This window comes from Schistocerca americana, chromosome X (assembly GCF_021461395.2).
Source record: "Schistocerca americana isolate TAMUIC-IGC-003095 chromosome X, iqSchAmer2.1, whole genome shotgun sequence".
NCBI lineage: Eukaryota > Metazoa > Arthropoda > Insecta > Orthoptera > Acrididae > Schistocerca > Schistocerca americana.
Genome location: NC_060130.1, coordinates 713,424,657 through 713,447,894, shown reverse-complemented (window position 1 = coordinate 713,447,894; position 23,238 = coordinate 713,424,657). Strand labels below are relative to the sequence as shown.

The following is a 23,238-nucleotide window of genomic DNA, read 5'->3' as shown; positions in this document are numbered from 1 at the left end:
GGGCACTGTTAATGGTTTCTGTCAGTTTTGGATAAGCATACTGGAATATATGGACAAAGAGCTAAGTGGTGAATCAATAATTATGGGTTAAGAAACTTATTTGCCTCAGAAAGTTAGAGAATTGCTTATACCTGCCCCTGGGGGAATATTGGTGATATTTTTAATTATGTTGATAAAGTGGAGAAGCTGAAGTCCTCAGTGGAAGATCGTAGGAGGAATTTTGATGATAATAATCAACCAGGGAGAGAGTTTCAGGTAAATAGGATGAACAGAACTAATTATAGTAGAAATTCAAGGAATGGTTGGGTGGAGGATAACCAGAATGGGCACAGAAATGGCAGGAGAATTTCAAGGAAAAGAAATGGAGGAGAAGATGGTAATTTTGGATCAAACCATTCAAACTAGATAATGCTCCAGATTTGGCTCACACTAGAGTAGATACTGATGAAGAGCCATGTGTATTTAAATGTGCTGTAATGACAGGTAAGGGTAATGTAAATGATAGTAGTAAGACGAGTGTAAATTCTAATTCTAGAGAGATGTCGAATGATGGTGTATATAGCAATGTTTATCATGTAAAAAGGGAGGAAGAAGTTACTATAATAAAGTTAAGTGATGAAACAGAGTATGTTGCTTTTGCTCAGAACATCCAATGTGTCAAAGTGGATGATACGTTTTTAAGAGAACATAAGGAATTCAGGAGATCTGCTTTGTGGTCTAATACTGAAAACAAGAATCACCTAATTAGCCAAGTATTTGATGACCATGAAGGTGACAGTGGGTCTGATTCTGACAGTAGTTGTAATGATGATAGTGGTGACAAATCCAGTAGTGATGAGAATGAGGAATATGAATTTATCATCACTAATGATGGCAATGTGTTAAGTACAGAAAGAATAAAGGAGGATAATATTAGGCCTAATGAGGAGTTAGAGTTTAATGAAAGTGGTAATTGTTGTGACAGTGCCATGACATTTAACAATGCCGCCATGACAGTATGCGCAAACGGTGATAGAGGCGCTCCGCAACTCGGCTGAGTGCGAGAGCGCCACCTAGCTACGAACGGCGCCGGCCGCATGTCACGGCGCGGCAGTCGAATAAGAGTTACTGAGTTGTTATCATGTAACCAGCTATTGTTTCTAAGTGAGTGTGTTTGAATATCCATGCAATTATTGGTGATTAAAGGTTATAACAGTAATGAGGAAGAGGACCATGTTATCTGTCATTTATAACAGTAATGAGGAAGAGGACCATGTTATCTGTCATTTGACCGTGTCTTATAATTGTTTTGGTAAGCAGGATGATAGGTTTTCTAGGGAAAGGATTACTGAGGATCTGGTGTATGAAGAATATCACATGGTAAGCAGAAAGGAAGTGCAACACTGTGTAATAACAGCAGGAGTACAAGGTAAACATGTTAAGTGTTTACCAGACAGTGGTAATGATGTGAATGGCATTTCACAGGCATTTTTTTAATCTATTAAGAACACAGAGGGTAGAGTAGTGATGAATGTTTCTGGAATAAAAATTATTGGTGCTACTGATAAGCTATCAAAGAGTGTGAAGTGAGAGCTACTATTAACTTTGGAATTGGCAGGACAGCTGTTATTGGTGCTAGTGGTAAGCTATCAAAGAGTGTGAAGCCAGAGGCTACTATTAACATTGGTATTGGCAGGACAGCTGTTGGAGTGCAATTTCTTGGTGATTCAAAATCTCAACATTGGTTTAATACTTGGGACTAATTTCTTCTTCAAATGGTGTGTAAATATTAATTTTGCTAGTGGTAAGTTTAGTTTCAAATGCAACGGAATTAAGTATGAACTATCGTTTTTGGAAGGTATGGACAAATGCATGCAAATTGAATTAGATTTGCCATTATGAGTTTTAACCACTGGGCAGGTTACTGAGGAAGAAGAGGAGGAGAGAGTAAGGTGGGAAATAATAAAGAGAGTTGAGGATATTGAAGATATTACTAATAGTCAAAGGGGGGAATTAAAAGGTATTCTCCTGAGCAACTGTACAGCATTTTCAGACAGGCCAGGTTTGGTAAAAGATTTTTGAGTGCAAATTGAAGTTTAAGGATCATGAACTGTTTTTCAAGAAGCCTTATATTATTCCATTTTCAAAAAAGGAAGCTGTGAGAAAAGAAATTCAAAATATGGTCTCATCGAGGATTATCGAAAGGTCAACCAGCAGGTATACTAACCCACTTGTGGTTGTAAAAAAGACGAGCAGTGATGTCATGTTGGTTCTGGATGCCAGGAAGTTAAATGAAATCATAGTAGAGGAGAGTGACAGACCAGCTAACATGGATGAAATTTTGCAAAAGTTCAATGGATGTAAGTTTCTGACTTCTTTTGATGTGACTTGTAGCTATTGGAATATCAGTTTGGCCAAGGAATCTAGGCTATGTACAGCATTTTTACATGAAGTTAAGTGTTACCAATACTGTGTGGTGCCTTTTGATCTGAACTTGGCTGTGTGTGTGTTTTCAGATCTATTGAAAAGGTGCTAGATGAGATATTAACCAATGAAATCACAGTCTATGTAGACGATATCCTAGTAGCGAGTGCAGAATGGTTCAAGCACTGTAAGATTCTGAATGATGTACTGAGTGCCATGTATAGGGGAGGTATGAAACTAAAATTAAGTAAATCTGAATTTTGAAAGAAGGAAATCTAATTTTTGGGTCGCAGGATTAATGAGGAAGGTATACAGCCTGATGAAGAAAAGCTTGCTGCTACTGTGGATTTCCCACCCTTCAAGAACAAGCAGGATCTATAAGCTATGTTTGGCTTCTTTGGCTTCTACCAAAAGTTCTTATCAGATCAGTCATTAAACTGTCATTGCCTTCGTAATTTGTTGTAAAAGAATGTGGTATGGAATTGGACAGAAGAGTATGAAGAAGCTTTTCAGAGTCTGAAAAAATAATTAGTAAATAGTGAGATGTTATGACATTCAAATTTTTCACTGCCATTTTGTATGAGTACTGATGCAAGTTCTTGTGATTTGGGGATGGAAATTTTCCAATTAGTACCTACTGAGATTGGGGTTGAACACAAAACTATTGCTTTTGCTAGTAGAACATTACAGCCACATGAAAAGAACAATTACATTTCATAATTAGAGGCTTTGGCTATTGTTTTCGGATTTCAAAAGTTTAAGTACTAGTTGCTTTGATATAAGACCACAGTGTATTCTAATCATAAGGCTTTGAGTTACCTTGTTCTTATCAAAACCAAAGAAAAATTTAGCAAAGTAAATGATGAGATAAAGTAGTTTTTGCATGTGTATCATGGTCCTTTCAGAGTGGTATGCATTGCCAATGACAACTCTGATGATTTAGGTTGCACAAAGACTAACACGATTTTGGATTAACAAAGAATATTACTGACCTAAAACCCTATGTGTCACCGATTAGATGTTTGAATCTCAATCCACAACAGTTTAAAATGTTTTTGAGCTTGGGCAGTATTGATTTTGTTAGGAGAATGGAGTGTGCATTGAACCAGAAATAAGAACTGCAAGCAAGTATGGGGTTCAAAATTCTGTGTTGGATTCAATTATGTAGCAATAATACTTACCCCAGCTGTTGTTCTCATCTTTGTGTTTCCTGAGGCAGTCAATCTCTTTTCCTATCCTATCTGTAGTTTATAATTGAATCACAAACATTCTATCTTTGACTTTCATGTGATTTTATCCAGCAGCATACTTTAATATAGGAATATTTTAGAAAAGTTTCCTCCAGTGTTATCTATGTATATTATGTTCTGTTAGTGATAAGTAATGGAATCATAAGATGATGGAAGACAGGCAATATATATAAAAAACAACAGCAGTGGTATTTGGGAAAAATCTATGAGATACTGTGTTTATTCTGGTTTTATGAAATATGATGAAGGTAAATTGATGTTGTGGTTACAGAATTTCTGTCAAACAAAGATGTAAGGTAAAGAGAAAATGAAAGGTGTCAGCATATGTAGAGTAGAATGAGCAATTTATCTGAAAAATATAGCTAACACCTGAAGTAATCAGCTCGTGTGAAATCTATATAATTTGGTGCTGCAGCAGAGGCAATATGCAGTGAAAACCATCTTGAATATTAGGTCTTAATATTAATTGTGGTACAATAGAAGTGTTTGTCTTCAGTGCAATCAGTATATGGAGATAACTATCTACCTATGTAAGTGTGTCATGGTACAGCCTCTTATAACATTAAGGAAATAAAACTTTGAACATACGTGCTTGGAGTAATGTGTGTGGAAGGAATAAGCTAAATTTGTATGTACATCACCCTACAGCACAGAATCTCAAGCAATTTCATGGAATACAATGAAATAATAGTTTTTCTAAGTGATAATTTTGGCTGATCAGTAATGAGAGTTAAGTTTTGCCTTATCCTGTTACTGCAGAGTGTTTTTCAGTAGAATCAATTTTGCATTATACAAGCAGAGCAGGTTTTTATTTATTAGAGAATGAGGGAACAATGAAATAATATAATAATGAATAATGTTAGGGTCTTAATGGTTAGGGAGCCTCTCTCTGCAGAAGGGATATTTTTTGAGAATGCACTCCACTAGCTAACAAGATAAGAAACGTACATAAAATAATGGAGCTGACAGACATGATTGAGTAAGGAAAAAGATAACTGTATACAAACAAATGTGGTGTAACTATATTGATGATCGATTTCCGAACTAGGCAACCTTGGGTACTGTGTATATTGTGCAAATCATGACACTGCAGCTGGGAATGAGAGCTTAAACAAAAGGGCAATATTTTAGTATGGTACAAGTCATACAATGCTACATTATTGGATTATAGGTTATCTGAAATCTTCTATTTGTGTTCTGAGGAATTATGAAATTAAAGTGGTAATATTGGAATGAAGAAAAGTAATTTTTGTAATAAACTGATAACTGTAGTGCCAGAGTGATTTGAATATTCTGACAGGTCAACTATTTGGTAACATTTTATGATTTTGTGTGGATTTAATTTTCTGGTTGAATGAGAGTAGTACTCAAGAGTTAAGTGGACAAGTAAAGCAATGAGTTGGTAAAACTTTCATTCCCTTAACTTTGATTTGAGAAGTAACTAAGTTATGTGATGGTGACTCTATTCTTTTTTCATAATGTAATGATTAGTAAATCTATGCCACTGTACAATTTGAGTTTTTGCTAGATGTAATGTACATATTTTGGAACCGCCACATAAGGAAAAAGTTCAAAATTTGTACAGTGATGTTGTTTTAAATATTTGTACTAACAAAAGAAATGACGCTCCATTGAAGAAGAGTGAACATGAAAAATGTGAAACAGTAAACAAAGGTAAGAGTGAATATGAAAAATGTGAAACAGTAAATACAGGTAACCTACAAAGTGCTTCTGAACACTTCTCGTGTAATTTAAAAATGGTTAAGGAAAATGACTGCAGTAAGTTGAAAACAAACACGAACATGAGTCAGCTTACAAATAACAAAAAACAGGTACTGTTACTTTCAGATAGTCACAGTAGGAACTGTGCAAAAGTACTGAACGAAATTTCAACAACCAGCTTTAAATTTACATCTTTGATAAAGCCAAATGCTATATTCAAAGAAACAACATGCAATATACAAAACAAAACGTCTAGTCTACGACAAAATGATTATGTTGTCATCTTAGCTGGTGCAAATGATATTAATGGATCAAAATGTGGTTTTATGACATCACTAGATGAAACGATCGCAAAAACTAGGCACACACAACTAATTCTATGTACAATACTGTATAGATATGACATGCCAAATGAAAACTGCAAAATCTACCAAATGAACAGTTACTTGATGCAGAAGGCATCTTACAGTGAACACATCAGAGTTTTAGATGTAAATAGCTTCCTCCAACGGAAAGACTTGACCAGGCATGGGTTTCACTTACATAAAAATGGGAAAAAGAAACTGTGTGTTAATCTGCTGAATGCCATCAAAAGCCCACTGGTAACAAGAAGTGCCATAAAACGTGTTACACCAGGACATCAAACATATTTGTGGTCAAATGAAGCTAATTTGGTGGACAATCTCAGAAGAATGAGCAATACTGCAGCTGAACCAACAGCAACACCAGGAGCTGAAGAGCCATCAGTAACAACAACAAAAGTGAATATGCAGTCAGGGTCATCAAGAAAAACACCAGAAACAGTTTTAGAAAAGAAGAAGGTATCCACAGTCAGCACTAAGTCACCACCAACATCCTATGCAAATATCTCGTCAAGTGCCACAAATCAGTCAGCCCACGACATCCAAGTGGAAACAGCAAAATATGTGCAGCCACACTCCAAATCAGTACCACTGGAAATTGTGACAAGATCTTCAACATGAAAACGCAGACCTCCAGCCTACAGCCAGGATTTTTATGGGCAAGAACACCAGTAGCTCCCTGCTAGCAGCAAACCAAAGGAAAACAGGTGCAGAGCAAAATCTTCATGAACCAAAACTACAAGAAAACCCAGTGAGTGGTGTCAAAAATCATTCCATTGGGAAACAGTCACTATTATCCTTTAAAATATTACACCATAATGTGCAGTCAATGTTTAATAAGTTACTAGAAATAGATCTCTTCCTAAAAACAAAGCCACACTTAGATGTTCTCTGTATTACTGAACACTGGTTAACAGAAGACAAAATTTTAAAAATGCCACTTGGCGAATTTACTCTAGCTGGTTATTCTTGTCGGAACAAAAGTAAGGGAGGTGGTACAGCAATCTATGTCAAAAAATATTTAAGATACAAAATCCTCACAAAGTACAATAATATGCAAATAGAAACAGACTTTGAATTACTTTGAATTCTCCTTAATTATCTTAACAGACTATAACCTATTGATACTGAATGTATATAGAGCCCCTGATGGGAACATCCAAACCTTCAAACACTCCCTCGAAGCACTACTCACAAAAATTCACTCACTAAACAAAAATCTATTAATAAGTGGAGACTTTAATATTGACTTCCTCACATCTGGAAAAAACAAAGATGAATTGTTGAATATTACAAATTCATTCAACCTATCCCCAACTGTAAACACACCAACCAGGATCACAAAAAATTCAAAAACAGCTCTAGATCAGATTTTCATAAACGCAGACAAACTACACCACTCAATCGAAGTCATCAGCACAGGTTACAGTGACCATGAATCCCAAATACTAACAGCGAATTTAAATTACATAGGACAATTTCCCACAATAACCAAAATGCAAAGGCAATTTAATGATGATAATGTAAGGCTTTTTAACTATCTGTTAATGGCTGAAAACTGGGCAGAGGTCTATAAAGAAAATGATGTAAACCACATATTTAATTCCTTCCATGAAACATTTCTCCACCACTTCAATACTGCATTTCCACTGAAATCCAGGAAAATCGGAAACAAACACACAAACTCATGGGTAACAAAAGGGATAAGGATTTCCAGCCAAAAGAAGCGTGACTTAAAAAATCACATGAAACACCATGACGTCGATGATCAGTTTAGGTCATATTGTAAGACCTATTTTGTAATCTACAGAAAAGTTATCCAACAAGCAAAAAAATTATACAATGATAAATTTATAAAGGAATCTAACAATAAAAGGAAAGGCTTGTGGACAGTTGTAAAAAATGAAACATACAGTAAGCAGTAGGTTATAAACAAAACATTAAAACTAAACCTAAATGATGAAGTCACATCAGATCCCCAAAAAATAGTAAATGGTTTTAATGACTATTTTAGCAAAATAGCAGAAAACCTGATAAAGAACAACTGCTACAGACCAAATACTCAACACCAAACACTAATAGAAACCATACCAGTACAGGCATCAATGTTTCTTCACAAAGTCTCCAATACTGAAGTACTTACAGCTATAAAAGGACTAAAGAATAAGTACTCAGTGGTAGTGACAACATTCGTGATTTAATTGTAAAGAAATGTGGAGAATCCATTGTAGAACCCCTAGCCCACATAATAAATGCATCCTTTACAAATGGAGTTTTCCCTGACTTACTAAAGACTTCTAAAATTACCCCACTTCACAAAAAGGGCTCTAAAAATGATGTAGCCAATTACAGGCCCATAGCACAACGCAGCTCATTCTAAAAAATATTTGAAAAATTATTTTACACTAGATTGGAAGACTTTACTAATAAACTATCCTTATTGACAAAACACCAGCATGGATTTAGAAAGCAAAAGACAACTACCACAGCTATTTATGAGTATCTCAACAAAACCTTAAAAGCACTGGATAATAAGGAAATCACTACTGGTATCTTTTTAGATTTATCCAAAGCCTTTGATGTAATTGACCATACCATACTCCTTAAGAAGTTAGCAAATAAGGGTATAAGAGGAATTGCAAACAAATGGTTAGAATGTTACCTGTCAAACAGATTTCAAAAAGTTGAAATTAATTTTGAAAAAAAGAATACAACCACGCATCGATCTACTGTCCACTCCTCAGACACAATGCCCATTAGATATGGTGTGCCACAAGGCTCAATCCTGGGACCCATACTGTTTCTGCTATACATTGATGATATAAGCACGAAGCTTGCTACAGGACATACCACACTATTTGCCGATGACACAAGTATACTAATAACGGGTACTGATACAGAGGACCACAACCAAAATATTAAACCGCTTATGTCGTCACTCAGCAAATGGTTCAACGAGAACAAACTGATTATAAACATACAGAAAACAACGTACATCAACTTCAGACTCTCATCCCAAAAACAAGAAATGCCTGATGTGATTCTAAATAACCAAGAGCTTATGTGTGTGGACTCTGCCAAGTTTCTTGGCATATGGCTTGAAGGAAGTCTTAAGTGGGAGACTCACACAAATTATATCTCAAAAAAGCTCTCAACTGTGTCTTACATTTTAAGGATACTCAAAAAATCTGTCACAAAATCTCTTCTCATACATGTATATTATGCTTACTTCCATTCTACATTACAGTATGGAATCATATTTTGGGGGAACTAACCTGGAGGTAGATATATTTTCAAAATGCAAAAACAGGCAATACGCATAATATGTAATCTAAGACATAACGAATCATGCAGACAACATTTCAAAACAAATGGCATTATGACACTGCCCCCTGCTTACATTTATAATATTGTCTCATTTGTCAAGTCATACCTGTTAAATAATGACTGCACACTAAAATTCAATGGAGATATTCATAACTATGCAACAAGGCAGCAATCTGACCTACATATGATTCAGTCCAGAACTACCTGCTACCAAAAAAGTGTTTTAAATGTTGGGATACAAATGTATAATAATTTACCCAATGAAATCAAAGCAACAAAGAACTCAAGAGCCTTCTCACATAAGTTAAAAAAATATCTCTTGGACCATTGTTTTTATGCAGTTGATCATTTTTTTCAAAGGGGTTAAAAATGTAAACAATATGATAAATGTTCAATTAGGTCTGAAAATTATATACTGTGCATGTCTATGAAATATACTGGATTATTATACACTGTGCATGTCTATGAAATACACTGGACTACTTTACTATTACATTTGTATTGGCTGTTTGTATTTTACCCTACAACATTTGTATTTACTGTTTTGTTAAAGATAGCTAACGTCCTCATTGCAAAATAATGTAAAATCAATTTATTAAACATTACTTGTAAATATGGTCCCCTGACCTGTCCAATATCGTATGTACAACCTTACAATTCTATGATTTGTATTAACTGTTTTGTTTCAGATAGATAAATTCCTTGCTACAAAATAATGCAAAAATCAATTTGTATACATTACTTGTAAATAGCTCTCTTGACCTATCCAATATCATATGTACAGCTGTACAATACTATGATTGCCTGGATCAATAAAAATACAATACAATACAATACAATACATCAAAGTGATATGAGTCCATAAATGGTGTGAAATTCAAACCAGGACTTGATATTTTAGTGATTTTGAAAATGAAAAAAAAAAAAAAAAAAAAAAAAAAAAACGAAAAAAAAATCTTTCAAGTTCAACCAGTGTGAGACAGAGTTATGACCTAGAGTAATGTTTTGTAGTGTAATGTGTATGTGATTTTAAAATTTTATTAGTCCCCATCTATCAAACTGCAGTCAGTTTTAGTGCTAATTATTGTGATGTTATGAGAACTATGTAATGTACTTATTTATGAAGCAATGACTATTATTTGCTAATAGTGTGAAACACTTTTTTGCTTATACTTATTTAGAAGTAAAAGTGAGTGTACTAAAGTAGGTGTTTAGTATAATTTTTTCATGTACTATGGCGGAGGAAAACCACCTCCAAGGGAACTGATAGCAGTACAATTCCTTGCTAACTGCCACTTGAACCTATTGAAGGCATGGATGACTTGGTGAGAAAATGTGTTAAAGCTCATTAAAAGAGTGAAAGTGCTTGTGCAAAATACTAAAAATTTAAAAAGTGAAATTTTCTGTTTGAATATGAACTTCAAGGCACAGTGCAATTTAACTTTTCACAACCCATGTTCATTTATTCTTTGAAGCAAGACAGGACTTGCATAAAGTGATATGTACCTTAGAACGTAATCTTCATTTATCCAAAAAGCACATCACTTATGATGATGATGCCCAATTTTTTTATAAAAATATAATCTGTGGATATTTTGTGCTATTATACAGTACACTATATGTAAATATTTTTTATGGGGATTTTAGAAATTCAGAAAACATATGAACTGTAGTTTGTGTAGAGGAGATTTCTTACGTAATATTCTTTTTTGTGTAGAATCTTAAACCCATTCTCTGAGTTCACTTGTGGTCATTGAATTGCCCAAATAGCTATTTGCAATATCTATCTGGCCAGTCCAATGAGAGGGTAATGTGACAAAGCAAGTTAGGATCATTTTACTTCCTTTATTATTTTGCCATCTGCCTCCTTAAATTCATTTTATTTTAATTTTGCCTAATTAGCATTAACATGTGCAAGTATAATCTTCATTTCCATAGAAGAGTCTTAAGGAACGTAGTGTCAAGAATAATTTTGTGCTTAGTTTTGTGTATGTAATTAATTTACTAATTTATTTTGACCATTCCTAGTTAATACTTTTGTTATAGCGTGAAATCAGTAATTGTTTCATAACTTAGATTCTATTCATTCTATTGCTGACTTATAAAAAAATACAGATTCTGTATTAATAATAAAGATTTGGAAGAAGAACTACCAGGATTCTTAAACTAGTTGTTTCGCTCTATTCAAAAACATATTAGCAAAGCCAGCCCTCAATTAATTCCAAAATAATTAACAGGTTTGTCAAAACAATTGTTTCTATAACTATATCTGTTAATTTTATTATTTAAACAAATAATTCAGCCTAACCTTCGTGGTGGAAGAAAATATTAAAAGGAAATAATTTTTTGACGTATTCATTTAATTGAATGAGTTATGTTTTAATTGTAGTTTCTGTAACTTAAACATCGAGCAATGTATAGTTTCAGTGCCTATTATTGTGAGGATATATAAACGACCAATTTTTGGTCCCTAGCACCGTCAGCCCACAGCCAGTTTTCAGACAGGACTTATGTATTGGTGAAAATAACAACAATGCATCAACTTAACACTGGAATTAGTGTAACACAAATAAGTTGTGTATTAAGACAATGAATGACAATGCGTGTTGAATTTCTTTGAGAAATAGTGTCACGCATACCATATTATTCTGCAACAACTGTGAACTGTGTGATTAGGTTTCTACTGCTCATAGATGTTCAACAGCAACAGTTACCAATAGTGAACTGGCCATATAATTGTGTAGTATTTGGGCATTGTGAACAGTGAAAGTAAAGAACTGTGAAAATCAATTGTGCAACTGTCGGCTACATCATTTACAATATTCAGTGTTGTACTTACACCGCCCCCCCCCCCCCCCCCCCCCATATTTCAGCCAGTATAACCATGCAGCATGTCAACACCAAAGACAATCAATGAAGAAATAAAGCAAGCGAGCAACACAAATTGTGTCTCTTATCAGCCTGAAATCAGTAATTAGGTCATGTTCTTAATAGTCATTGTGTTCCCCCCTTCAATCACATTTAGTGGCCATTCAGGACCTCCCTGCTCAAGAAGTTGACATTTACATTTAGTTTATACCCAATGCAGCCCAGGTCAGAGCCCTATTGCATCTTTTGCACCAGAAAAATTTGCCTTTTGTTTGGACAAAAGAGTGTGAGGATGCATTCCAGAAACTTTAAGGTGCCTTGTTGAGTGATAGATGCCTTGTTCATTCAGATCCCGCTAAGCCTGTGGTTTTGGCAGCAGATGCTTCTTCACTCAGTATCAGGGGTGTGCTCTCACATATTTGGTTCACAGGACAGGTTGATTACTTTTGCTCGCAAGTTATTGAGCAAAACTCAATGTAATCATTCCCAAATTGAGAAGGAAGCACTTGCTATTATCTATAGCATCACAAAGTTTCACCATTACCTGTGTGGTTGTAAGTTTCACCTAGTGATTGACCGTAAGCCACTTCAGGCATCGTTTCAACCATCTAAACCTGTTCTGACTTGCATGGCTCATAAGCTGCACTGTTGGGCTTTGTTATTGACCCAGTATCAGAACAAATTGTTGTACCTGCCCACATCAAAGAATGCAAATACTGATGACCTTTGTCATCCTCCATTTGGTCCTGATTCTGAATTTGATGCTACTGTCAGATCTTGTTGTAAGATTGATGCACAGCACACTGAACTTCTACAGATTTTTCCACTGCACTATAGGAAAATCACACAGGCCACTGACACAGACCCTGACTTGAACCTTTCGATGCACTTCATCTGTACTTCTTATCCTCATTCAGTGAAAAACATTCAGAATTCTTTCATGCTCATCAGCATAGCCTCTCCATCTGGCATGATGTGATTTTATTGAAAAATGACTGGACAGTCATGTGTGCTTATTCCTAAAGTGCTCCAAAAAGATATGTTGTGATTGCCCAGCCAAGGGAATTTGGGAATTTAATGCACTAAACAGTGTGTCAGCACTGCACTTGGCCGGGTATAGATGCCCACACTGAGCACATGAAGTCACAGTGTCACACTTGTGTTGAAACTCTATCGGCCCTGTGGCAAACATTTTCAAAACTGCTGTGGCGATGAGTGCATACTGGCTTTGTCGGGCGCTTTTGAATCGCTTATTGACTTACTGCTGTGGACTTCTATAGCAAAATCAATTTGCAGTATCTAGGAACTCTACTAGGTTGCATACTATTATTCAGGCTTTTTCATCTATTTTTTTGCTTGGAAAGTTTGCCTGATGTGTTGGCTATGGACAATGGGCCACAGTTTATGGTTCGGGATGCTGAAGAGTTTTGTACAGCCAATGCTATCACAGATGAACAAACTATGTGACTCCCACACATTGGAGCAAGCACCACTGTTCTTTCTCGCAATGCATTGCCCCCAGCCCTATGACGGTTCATCGCCAGCAGTGCCTCTACATGGCTGGCACACAGCATGCTTCTCCAATTGCTGCACCCACTGCAGCACATAGTGCCTCCTATGCTCCACAAGTATTGCTTTGCACTTAATAATTCTATTCTTTTCAGAGTTTTGGTAGCACCAGGTGCTGGGAGAGAGGAACAATTCTTCGAAGTTTGGGCACTTACAGGTATTTAAATCAAGGTTCTGCTAGGTTTGCTGTGCCACCATCAGAACCAGATTCATGCTTGTCAGTCATGAGATTCTTCTGCCAATTTTCTGTCCCCAGATTCACATCCTCCCAGGATCTTGCTGCCGGTGTGGCTGCCCCTGGGGTACTCTTCGACACTGCCTGCAGAACCGACAGAGCTGGACCCATTGCCTTTGTTGCTGCAGCATCTCAACTTCCTGATGCTCATCCTAGTGTCAGCCATTGATGCAGCAATGGTGCCATCACCATTGTCATTGTTGCAGCTGTTGTCATCACTACCCTCTCAGTTTTTCATCTGACTGGCTCAGGAAGAGGTTGGGTGATTTTTCAGGGGTTTTCTGATTGATGTTCCCCTTGGATTGGAAGACAAGTGTTGGGGCACGCCCAGGGGCTCTGTGCTGGTCCCAGTTGTGGTTTCTGGCTTCTCACACCGCCAAAATTCCTGCCTCCACCACTCCCCCCACCCCGTTATCGTAAGATGGTTTTCTATATGAAGACAGAGCAGCATTTTGGGGAGGGCGATGGGGTGGGGGGAGGAATGTGCAGTCCTAAAGCATTGATTGCACATCAACCAGCACAGCACCATGGGACAGCATCAAGAAGGTGTTGACCCACACGCCATTGGAAAGAGCAGACAGCATACCTCCAAGAAGACAGAGTTTAGTGCCCCCTGTCATCACTGACTTAACCAGCCACCCAGTTCAATCGCAGACCTGGAGAGCCTCAGTACTCAGTAGTAGAAAGATGATACTTAGCCTGTGCTCTGCAAGTAGTAATAGTGTGTAAAGTAATTGCATGTAGGTGGCACAGGAAGCACAGGAACCCACTTCATAACAAGAAGTTAGGTCAGTTTCTTTCCTTAATAAAAATAAAGTTGAAACTTCCTGGCAGATTAAAATTGTGTGCCGGACCGAGACTCGAACTCGGGTCCTTTGCCTTTCACGGGCAAGTGCTCTACCAACTGACCTACCCAAGCATGACTCACAACCCATCCTCACAGCTTCAATTCTTCCAGTGCCTCATCTCCTACCTTCCAAACTTCACAGAAGCTCTTCTGCGAACCCAAGTTTGAGTCTCGGTCCAGCACACAGTTTTAATCTGCCAGGAAGTTTCATATCAGCACACACTCTGCTGCAGAGTGAAAATCTCATTCTAGAAATAAAATTTTCTATTAATTTGAAAGTTTAATATACAGATCACTTTGGATTCCTGACACCAGCTATCGCAACTCCTCTCCTTCCTTGTTTGTGTTGGTGCTGACACCCACTGTAGCTGACACAAAATATAGCACATCAGTTTCTCACATAATAAATTTGTTAAGAAAATTAGTGTGAATGACAACTATTAATAATTTTATAACTTGCATAGCCATTTGTAAAATATTCTAAATAGTGATTGACTCACCTCATCAACACAATCAGTTTTTTTTTTTTTTTTTTTTTTTTTTTTTAAAAAGAATCAAAGAACCTGTTACACTATAATTTAGATCACAATCCAAAGAGTACAAATTGTATATTTTACATAATTTTGATGTAAATGTACACTGATATCGATATATCGATTATATCAATCATGTAAACATATCATTATACTGTAACAGTATATCACTATTCTTGGGCACTTGGAGTGTGAGCTACACTTGATGTGAGCCATATGTAGTTGTTATGCAGTTGTAAAGCAGTTATTTTTGTGCGGTATAATGACTGGCAGTCAGCAGAGTTCTTAACAAGAAATGTGTTTATTTTTGAAAACAGTGGAGTATGGAATAAAATAATTTTGAAGAGAAGGTATTTTTCTGCTTCATGGTTTTACTAATTTGACATACAGATAAACAGAACCTGGACACATCTTTGCAGCTTTAGCATGAAGGTACCATTCACCTATAAAGACTGTGCCAACAGAAAGAAGACTTACAACAAATGATGATACAAAATTCTTTTTAATGATTCTCTCACTGTTTACTTCATGCTTTTAATAACTGAAGACATAATCTCCAATAATAGGCAGTAACTGTGTAAGATTTGGATTAACATTTTAACTAAATTTTGTACTTTTTAGGGGTTTAAAGAGATGCAGGAGTAACTAGAACATTTATGTAGCATGACTGGATCATGTGACACTAAAATCCAATATTTTTGCAGAGGCATATTTTATTTCAGTGAGCATTCTTGGCATAAAAATCTTCACGTTCCATATGTCTGTGAGTCCTACATTTCGCCTGTTTTCCAAATCTCCCCCCCCCCCCCCCCCCTCTACCAATCCTCATATTCTCAAATTGTTCTGATCTCTTCCCCTATGTGTTACCTCCTCTCCCACAGTATACCCCAACCTCTGACCTGCCTCCCACACCATTTCTTTCATTTCATCTACTCCACCATTTAGTTATCTGATTATATGATTTATTAGCTTCATTCACATCAGAACTGGCAGAATGCATCTGTGAGAAATGATACTGTGATCTGATATCCAAATTCTCATACATGATTTTCGCCAACCTATATAGATTTTTACAGAAGAAATGCAAGATAGTCTAATGGTTTCAGAAATTACATAATAATAACATAGTGTCCCCATGGTGACTCAGATCTGAGTAATCCCAAGATACTGAAAATTTATGTGCATTGCCACAAACTTAGTTATCATTTTTCATCAGGGAAATTTGATACATACTTACTTTTGACAGTGCCTTTGGATGTGGATATAAGTTAAGAGCAACATCTTGTCTTCGCTGTTTGGTATTCCATCTCATCTCAATATGAGGTATTTCAATAGTATCACAGATTGATTGAACTTGCTCAGATGCTGAACTTGAATTTGGTCCAAATATAGCCCACACACCATTTGACAGCAGCTCACAAACTGAAAATAAACAGACTGTTTGTGTTTCATATGAAATGGAAAGTACACATTTTTATCAAAGCAGCAATGAGATGTAAGATTTTTCTAACAAATTGCATATTTGTTTAGCATTTCTGATATTGGCCATTCAAAGTAATTCTCATGAGATTTAATGTTTATGTCCATGTTCTAAAAGAAGAAAGCACAAACAGGGCTTAACAACCTCTCACCAACAGATTCTTAGAGCTGAACCGCAAGTTCAAAATAAGGGGAAAGGTACCAAACATGTCATTTCTCAAGGAATATGTCTTAATCAGTTTAGAAACATCTCAGGAAACCTAAATCCAGAGAGCCAAGAAGGTATTTGAATCTTGCACCTCCTGGATGAGGGGCTGTATCTGAATTCTGTCCCATCAACAGAATATGTGAGGATAACTGTCATTGGTGTAATAGTTAGCTTAATCTCAGGACTGTATAGGTCCCTCCATATTGGTTGACTTCAGTTTAGTGGAAATCTTTTAGGAAATAGTGGTTCATCTGTAAAGGAGACTGCATATAGGACATCAGTGTCACCCATTGTTGAGTACTGTTTGAGTGTTCGGGATCTGCATCAGGTCAGATTGAAGGAAGACACTGAAGCAATTAAGAGGTGGGCTGCTAGATTTGTCAGCAGTTATTTCAGACAACATGCAAGTATTGTGGGGATGATTTGGGAACTCAAATGGGAATCACTGGAAGGAAGGCAATGTTCTTTTACAGGAGTCCTATTGAGAAAATTTACAGAACCAGCATCTGAGGACAATTGCATAATGATTATATTGCTGCTAATACACATTTCACATAAGGATCATGAAGATAAGATCAGAAAGATTAGGGCTCATACAGAGACACACAGAATGTCATTTTACCATTGTTCTTTTTGTGAGTGGAACAGAAAAGGAAGTGACTAGTAATTGTACAGGCTACCCTCCACCATACATCATAAAGTGACTTATGGAGTTTGAATGTAGGTGTAGGTAACTGCAAAATATAGTCATTTTAGTGCTGTGCACTTGTAAGAAAAATAAGTTTTCAGGTCTGGTATACAGTGAATGTGTTTGATCTGCTATCATGATAGGTATTTTAATTTCATTTTCGAAAATCTTCACAGATAACTTTGGAGTAAAATATGAGGTACACTTCTGTAGTGCTCCAAAATCTATGAATCTCTTTTCAAAAGACTGTATCATTATTTCTGTTTCATTTCACAAAATATTGTAAAACTTATAGGGATTACAAATAGATTGTACCATATGCTAATAAAGTGTCCTTGCCAAAAGCACCACAATAAATGAATAAATAATAAAGAGAACTACATCTATATCTACATCCATACTCCGCAAACCCCTGCAAAGTGCATTACCATTATGTAAAGCCTGTTATACTGTTATCAATAATGTAACTTGCATAAGCTTCCTCTGCAGGCACCACCTGTGACCAAACCCATTGTTTCTGTAGTTTTACTTACTGGTAGTACTTCACCAAAAATTCTATAATTCTGGCACAGATTTGGACAACACTCACCTTCCATGCCTTTGGTAACAATTTATTGGCATTTCTTCCTCATAATTTATTCTTAAAGTGCTCTTGTAGTTACATTTCATGCTATATCCCTCTTCCTCCTTCCTGCCCCTTCACTTAACAGAGTATTTTTCTGTGAAATGGATGTCTGTTTTCTTTGTCTGAATATTGAAGGTTATGTAAGTGGTAACTGTACACATGAATCATACATGAGATATGATGTACTTAGTCTTTGTTCACTGAATGGGCATACTGACAATCTTATATCCAAGTAGTCTTCTTTTATACTAGTATTGGGTAGGTTATTATTAAGTAACTATTAAGAAAACATTAATTAAATATTTAATTGTAATTGTTGATATTAGGCAAATTCATATGGATTACAAAAGCAAATATAATGCTCTGCCATAATGGGAATATGTATGGAAAGCACAGATTTCTTCTTGTAGCAACTGATAGGTCATTATTACACCTACTGAGTAGCTGAACCAACAAAAACTGAAAAAGCTGTGTAGCTTTTCAGTGGAAACATAGCGTATACATGCTGTGTGTAATTTTAGATAGTATAGTAACAGTGTCACAACTTAACATAGGTAAGAGAAATGTTCTGGCCGAGGGTAAATACTTCAGACGTAAATAAGACCACTCAAATAGTACATGATCAGTGCGCTAAGGGTCTAAATATTAGTCATACTCATCCTTTTTTTCTCAAACCAGAGACTTTTAACTTATAATCTGTACATTCATATTTTCTGACATAAAACATTTTATCTTCCTTAGGTCTTCCAGTACTATAACCAGATAATCTTCCTGAAAGATGATTGTTTTGACAATGCACCATCAAGTTAGAATTGCTTTACTTGGCATGCTGTTAAGATGTGGCAATGTAAATAATTTGTTCTTTCTTAATCTCTACCACATCATCCACTATTTCTTTCAAATATAGACATTCCTTTTCCTTTTGATGTAGTTGTTGTTCTAATCATTGATTTTCTGTATCTTTTAGTTTTATAATTTCCTGTAGTTAGTGTTCAGCATATTTTCTCATAGATGGTAAAAATTCTTTTGTTACCCATTTTATACATTGTTTGGATAGTTTTTTTTATAATAAAATTAAAGAATATAAACCAGATTCATTTATGAAAATAGTATTTTTTTTCATTATATGTGAGGGGCATGTGGGAGAACATCTTATATTTCCATAAGTAATGTTATCATCTTCTTGAACATATTTTTATTGCTTGTTTTGGATCTTTATATTACAAAAATTTACCTACATCTTTTGCTTTAAACCAAGGCTTATTATCTTTATCAATTATCACAAACACTTGTTTATTATTATATGAAAGCTTGTTGTTGACATGGTCTATAATTGACTTGATTTATACAGATTAAAAATTTGATGAAATTTGAAATGTAAAAATGGGTTGACATTGCTTGTTGATTCATCCATTGATAAAATTTTTGTATTGGTGATATATGCATCATCACTAATATTCATTATAATTATATTTCACATATTTAACAAAATCTATTACAGTGAAAGGAAGGCAGAAAATGATAGTATTAAATTCCTAACGAAGTTAAATTATGCTAGTGCAAAATTTTACTTAAATCTACTAAAAACTGTTTCCATATAAATGTAAGCATACAAAATGTGTAAAATCTGAAGAGCTGAGAATGCAATTGATAACTGTCCATCACACAAATGTACAAAGGATAAGCATTGACATATGTGTAATGAATGTTATAAAAATTGTCATAGAAGTAGATGTAATAATAAGAAAATTATTTGGGTATGTTGAAAATATGTCATGCGTAAATGTTATGAGAATTATTTAAAACATATTTCAGGTAATGAACATGTTAAAACATTATTATCAATGGAAAATGATGAGCATGATAATTCAACCAAGAAATGTATTAATTGTCAGGAAACTTAAGATTTTAGGTGTTTTCACTTAAATTCTTCATCTAGGGATAAGCTCTCTTGTAGATATATGATTTGTGTTCAGGATTATTTAAACAAAGCCAAAGGTTAAATGAAATGAAAATTAATTAAATTTTCATTTTTCACAAATCTAATGTTTTTTAACTCTATAAGGAAAGACTAAATTGTCTGAGACTGTGAGACATTTGACACTTGCTCAACTTTGTGATCATTGTAAAAGACATAAATGCACTAGATTTAGTATATTTAATAAAGATAATTTAATTAATTTCATTTTATCACACAATTTACCTATCTCTGCAAGGAACCTTAATGATATGAAAGCAGTTGAATTCCAAACTATAATCAGATCTTGGTATTAAAGGCTATAGCAAATTAAAGAAAGCAGAATTAGTTAATCTTACGATTTTACAAGATTTTCAGTTTCATCAAGAATTATTTCAAATGACTAAAACAAAACCAAAACGTGTACCTAATATAAATTGTTTTTACAGATTTGATGATGATGTGTTTTAAAAAACTTGGCCATCAACACAAGAAAAGATAGTGAGACAAAATGAAATTTATCTATTCAGTAGTAAACTATTAAACCAAGAAAAAAGCAAAACTGTCAAAAAGTGATTTATCTGAGATTAAAGACATAGAATCTAAATATAATGAAAAATTTAAAGCTTGTTCTGTTGACTGTAAAATTGTCTTTAACAATGTTATTATTAGCAAATTTGATACGGTTAGTGAGGAAACATATTATATAACAAAAGCACTCAGTTCTATGGTGGAAGTTGCTAAAAAGGGATCTAATTTTACATAAGGGATAGGCTGAATATAACAGCACCTCCAAAATTGTTTTATCATATTTCTACAGGATATAAAGCATCAAATAATATTAAAGAATCTGTTCACATTTTGTGGAATAAAATCAGAGATGTATTAACATCTGATGGTTCTATTATTATAGCAAATACTACATTTAAATGTTAGCAATTCCAAGAGGTAGAAATCATAAATTTAACTGATAATAAAAGGACTAAAATATGTATTACTATAATTAATAATACTGATAACCTTTGTTGTCCTAGAGCAGTAATACCCGTATTAACTTATCACCAAATAATATCTTAGGTAGAGAACTAACTACAGGTGCAATTAAGAAAATTGGAGAAGAAGATAAAAAAACATTGCCAAAACAGTTAACCAGGATATTATGTACCCAATTAGGCAAATACAATGAAGAAGGATTTACTCTATATGATATTACAAATGTTGAGCAACAATTGGAAACTAGCAGTCATATAAATGTTGTATACACTGAAAAGTTTCAGTTACCTATTGTGGTCCTAAGAAAGCAACAAAAATACATCTGTATAAAAATCACAAACATTTTGATGTAATTAACAGTATATCAGCATCCTTAGGATCATCACATTTCTTTGATAAATGTGTGGCAATCATCGACAACCAGTAACTGCCACCTACGAAGTGCAGAGTAAATGGTCTTTGGGGACTTGTTCTTTGATTGGGTCTTGTGGACTTGGGTTACGATGTGCATGTTGTGATTTTCTGTAGTGTTTTTTCTTGTGTTTTGTGGAACTACATGAACCTTAACAAAAGTGCCTGACCATAATTGGTTGGAGTTTTCTATGAGCGGACTGTTGCTATAGCCAGAAAACCCACATTGGTGACCCCAATTTGCGAAAATACATTGCATTCGCTAGCTGTGTACGACCGGTTTTGTGCCAATAGACAATGTCACAACCTCCAGTTTTTCCAGCAGTGCAGGATGCCAAGACTGCAGAATGGAGCAGGGAGGAGGAGGAGATTACTGTTTAACGTCCTGTCGACATCGACGTGACGGAGCACAAGCTCAGATTAGGGAAGGATGGGGAAGGAAATTGGCCATGCCTTTTCTAAGGAACCATCCTGGCATTTGCCTGAAGCAATTTAGGGAAATCATGGAAAACCTAAATCAGAATGGCCGGACGCGGGATTGAACCGTCGTCCTCCAGAATGCAAGTCCAGTGTGCTAACCGCTGCGCCACCTCGCTCGGTGCAGAATGGACATTCGACTGTGAAGTGCAATACTTTTACCCTGTGTGCTACTAATACACAAAGAATGTTCGTATCTCTAGTGTTTGCTCCGACTGGCCAGACGACCCTAACCTCCACGGCACACAACACCGGGCACTGTACACATCAGCACGGACACTTTCTATGTCATTCTATGCTCGACAGAATGCTCCCCCAGCACAAGATCCCAGAAACCCCTCACCTGAGTTTCTACCACACAACATAGACCACATAGCTGTCTAGTTTCGGGGCCCACACGCATGGCCGCCCCCTCCTCAGAGCAGTCCGCCGTTTAATGTGTCCCCCTCCATGCACTCACGTCAACCTCACCGGGCCATGAATATGCCTAGCTGTCCTGCCGCCCTTCGCACACCTCAGGTGATGCATCTGCCATGGTTCCGCCCTGTCACTCGCACTCAATCGCAATTTCGTGCCTCTGCTCGAGATTTCGTCTGCATCGGCCATTGATCCTTCCTCCACCTGTGATGCTGCTCTCATTGTGTGGCCACACATATTTCCTGCCTACAAGGACTGGATATCACATCTTACCTGCACAGCTAATGGATGTTCAATGCTACACATCGCCCACCACTGAGGCACAGTTCGCATCAGTGAACACCATGCAGAATCCCCATATGATTTATGTCTTTCCTACACCCTCACAAGCACTGATTCCTGGTCATCTTCCAAAGCTGCCGCCATTACAACTGGATAACCCAGTGAGATGGTTTACCTTGGTGGACAACATGTTGGACATACATGGTATTGCAGATGACAGCACTCCTTTTGTGTGTTTAGTGAACCACCTGCATGACCACCCTGATCTCATCAGTGACTTGCTGCTGAACCCACCCAAGAGCAACAAATATGCCTCTGCCCAAGCACTGCTCATTGAACGCCTTTCTCATCCACCAGCCCACACGGATCACAACATTATTTATGATGAGACTTTAAGTGACAGAACCCCCTCACAGCTGTGGTGATGCTTGCGTGTGCAGGTCATACTGAGATCTTGCCGAACTTAACACTCTGGGCATTGTGGTTGGTGAAGCTGCCACAAGAACTGCAATTACATTTGCCCCCACATACCACAGCATTGCATGAGGATAAACTACAGCTGGCAGACCAGGCATATGCCATTAT

The 23,238-nt window shown here is 36.1% G+C and overlaps 1 protein-coding gene across 2 annotated transcripts in view; it reads right to left on the bottom strand.

Moving 5' to 3' along the window:
* The window catches only part of LOC124555073 (glutamate receptor ionotropic, kainate 2-like), a 512,372-nt gene that overhangs the window by 277,720 nt on the left and 211,414 nt on the right, over positions 1–23,238 (bottom strand). For both annotated transcript variants that reach the window (XM_047128860.1, XM_047128861.1), the window contains exon 4: positions 16,354–16,538. In XM_047128860.1, coding sequence (XP_046984816.1) covers positions 16,354–16,538 — 185 coding nt within the window. The remainder of the gene's footprint in view (positions 1–16,353; positions 16,539–23,238) is intronic.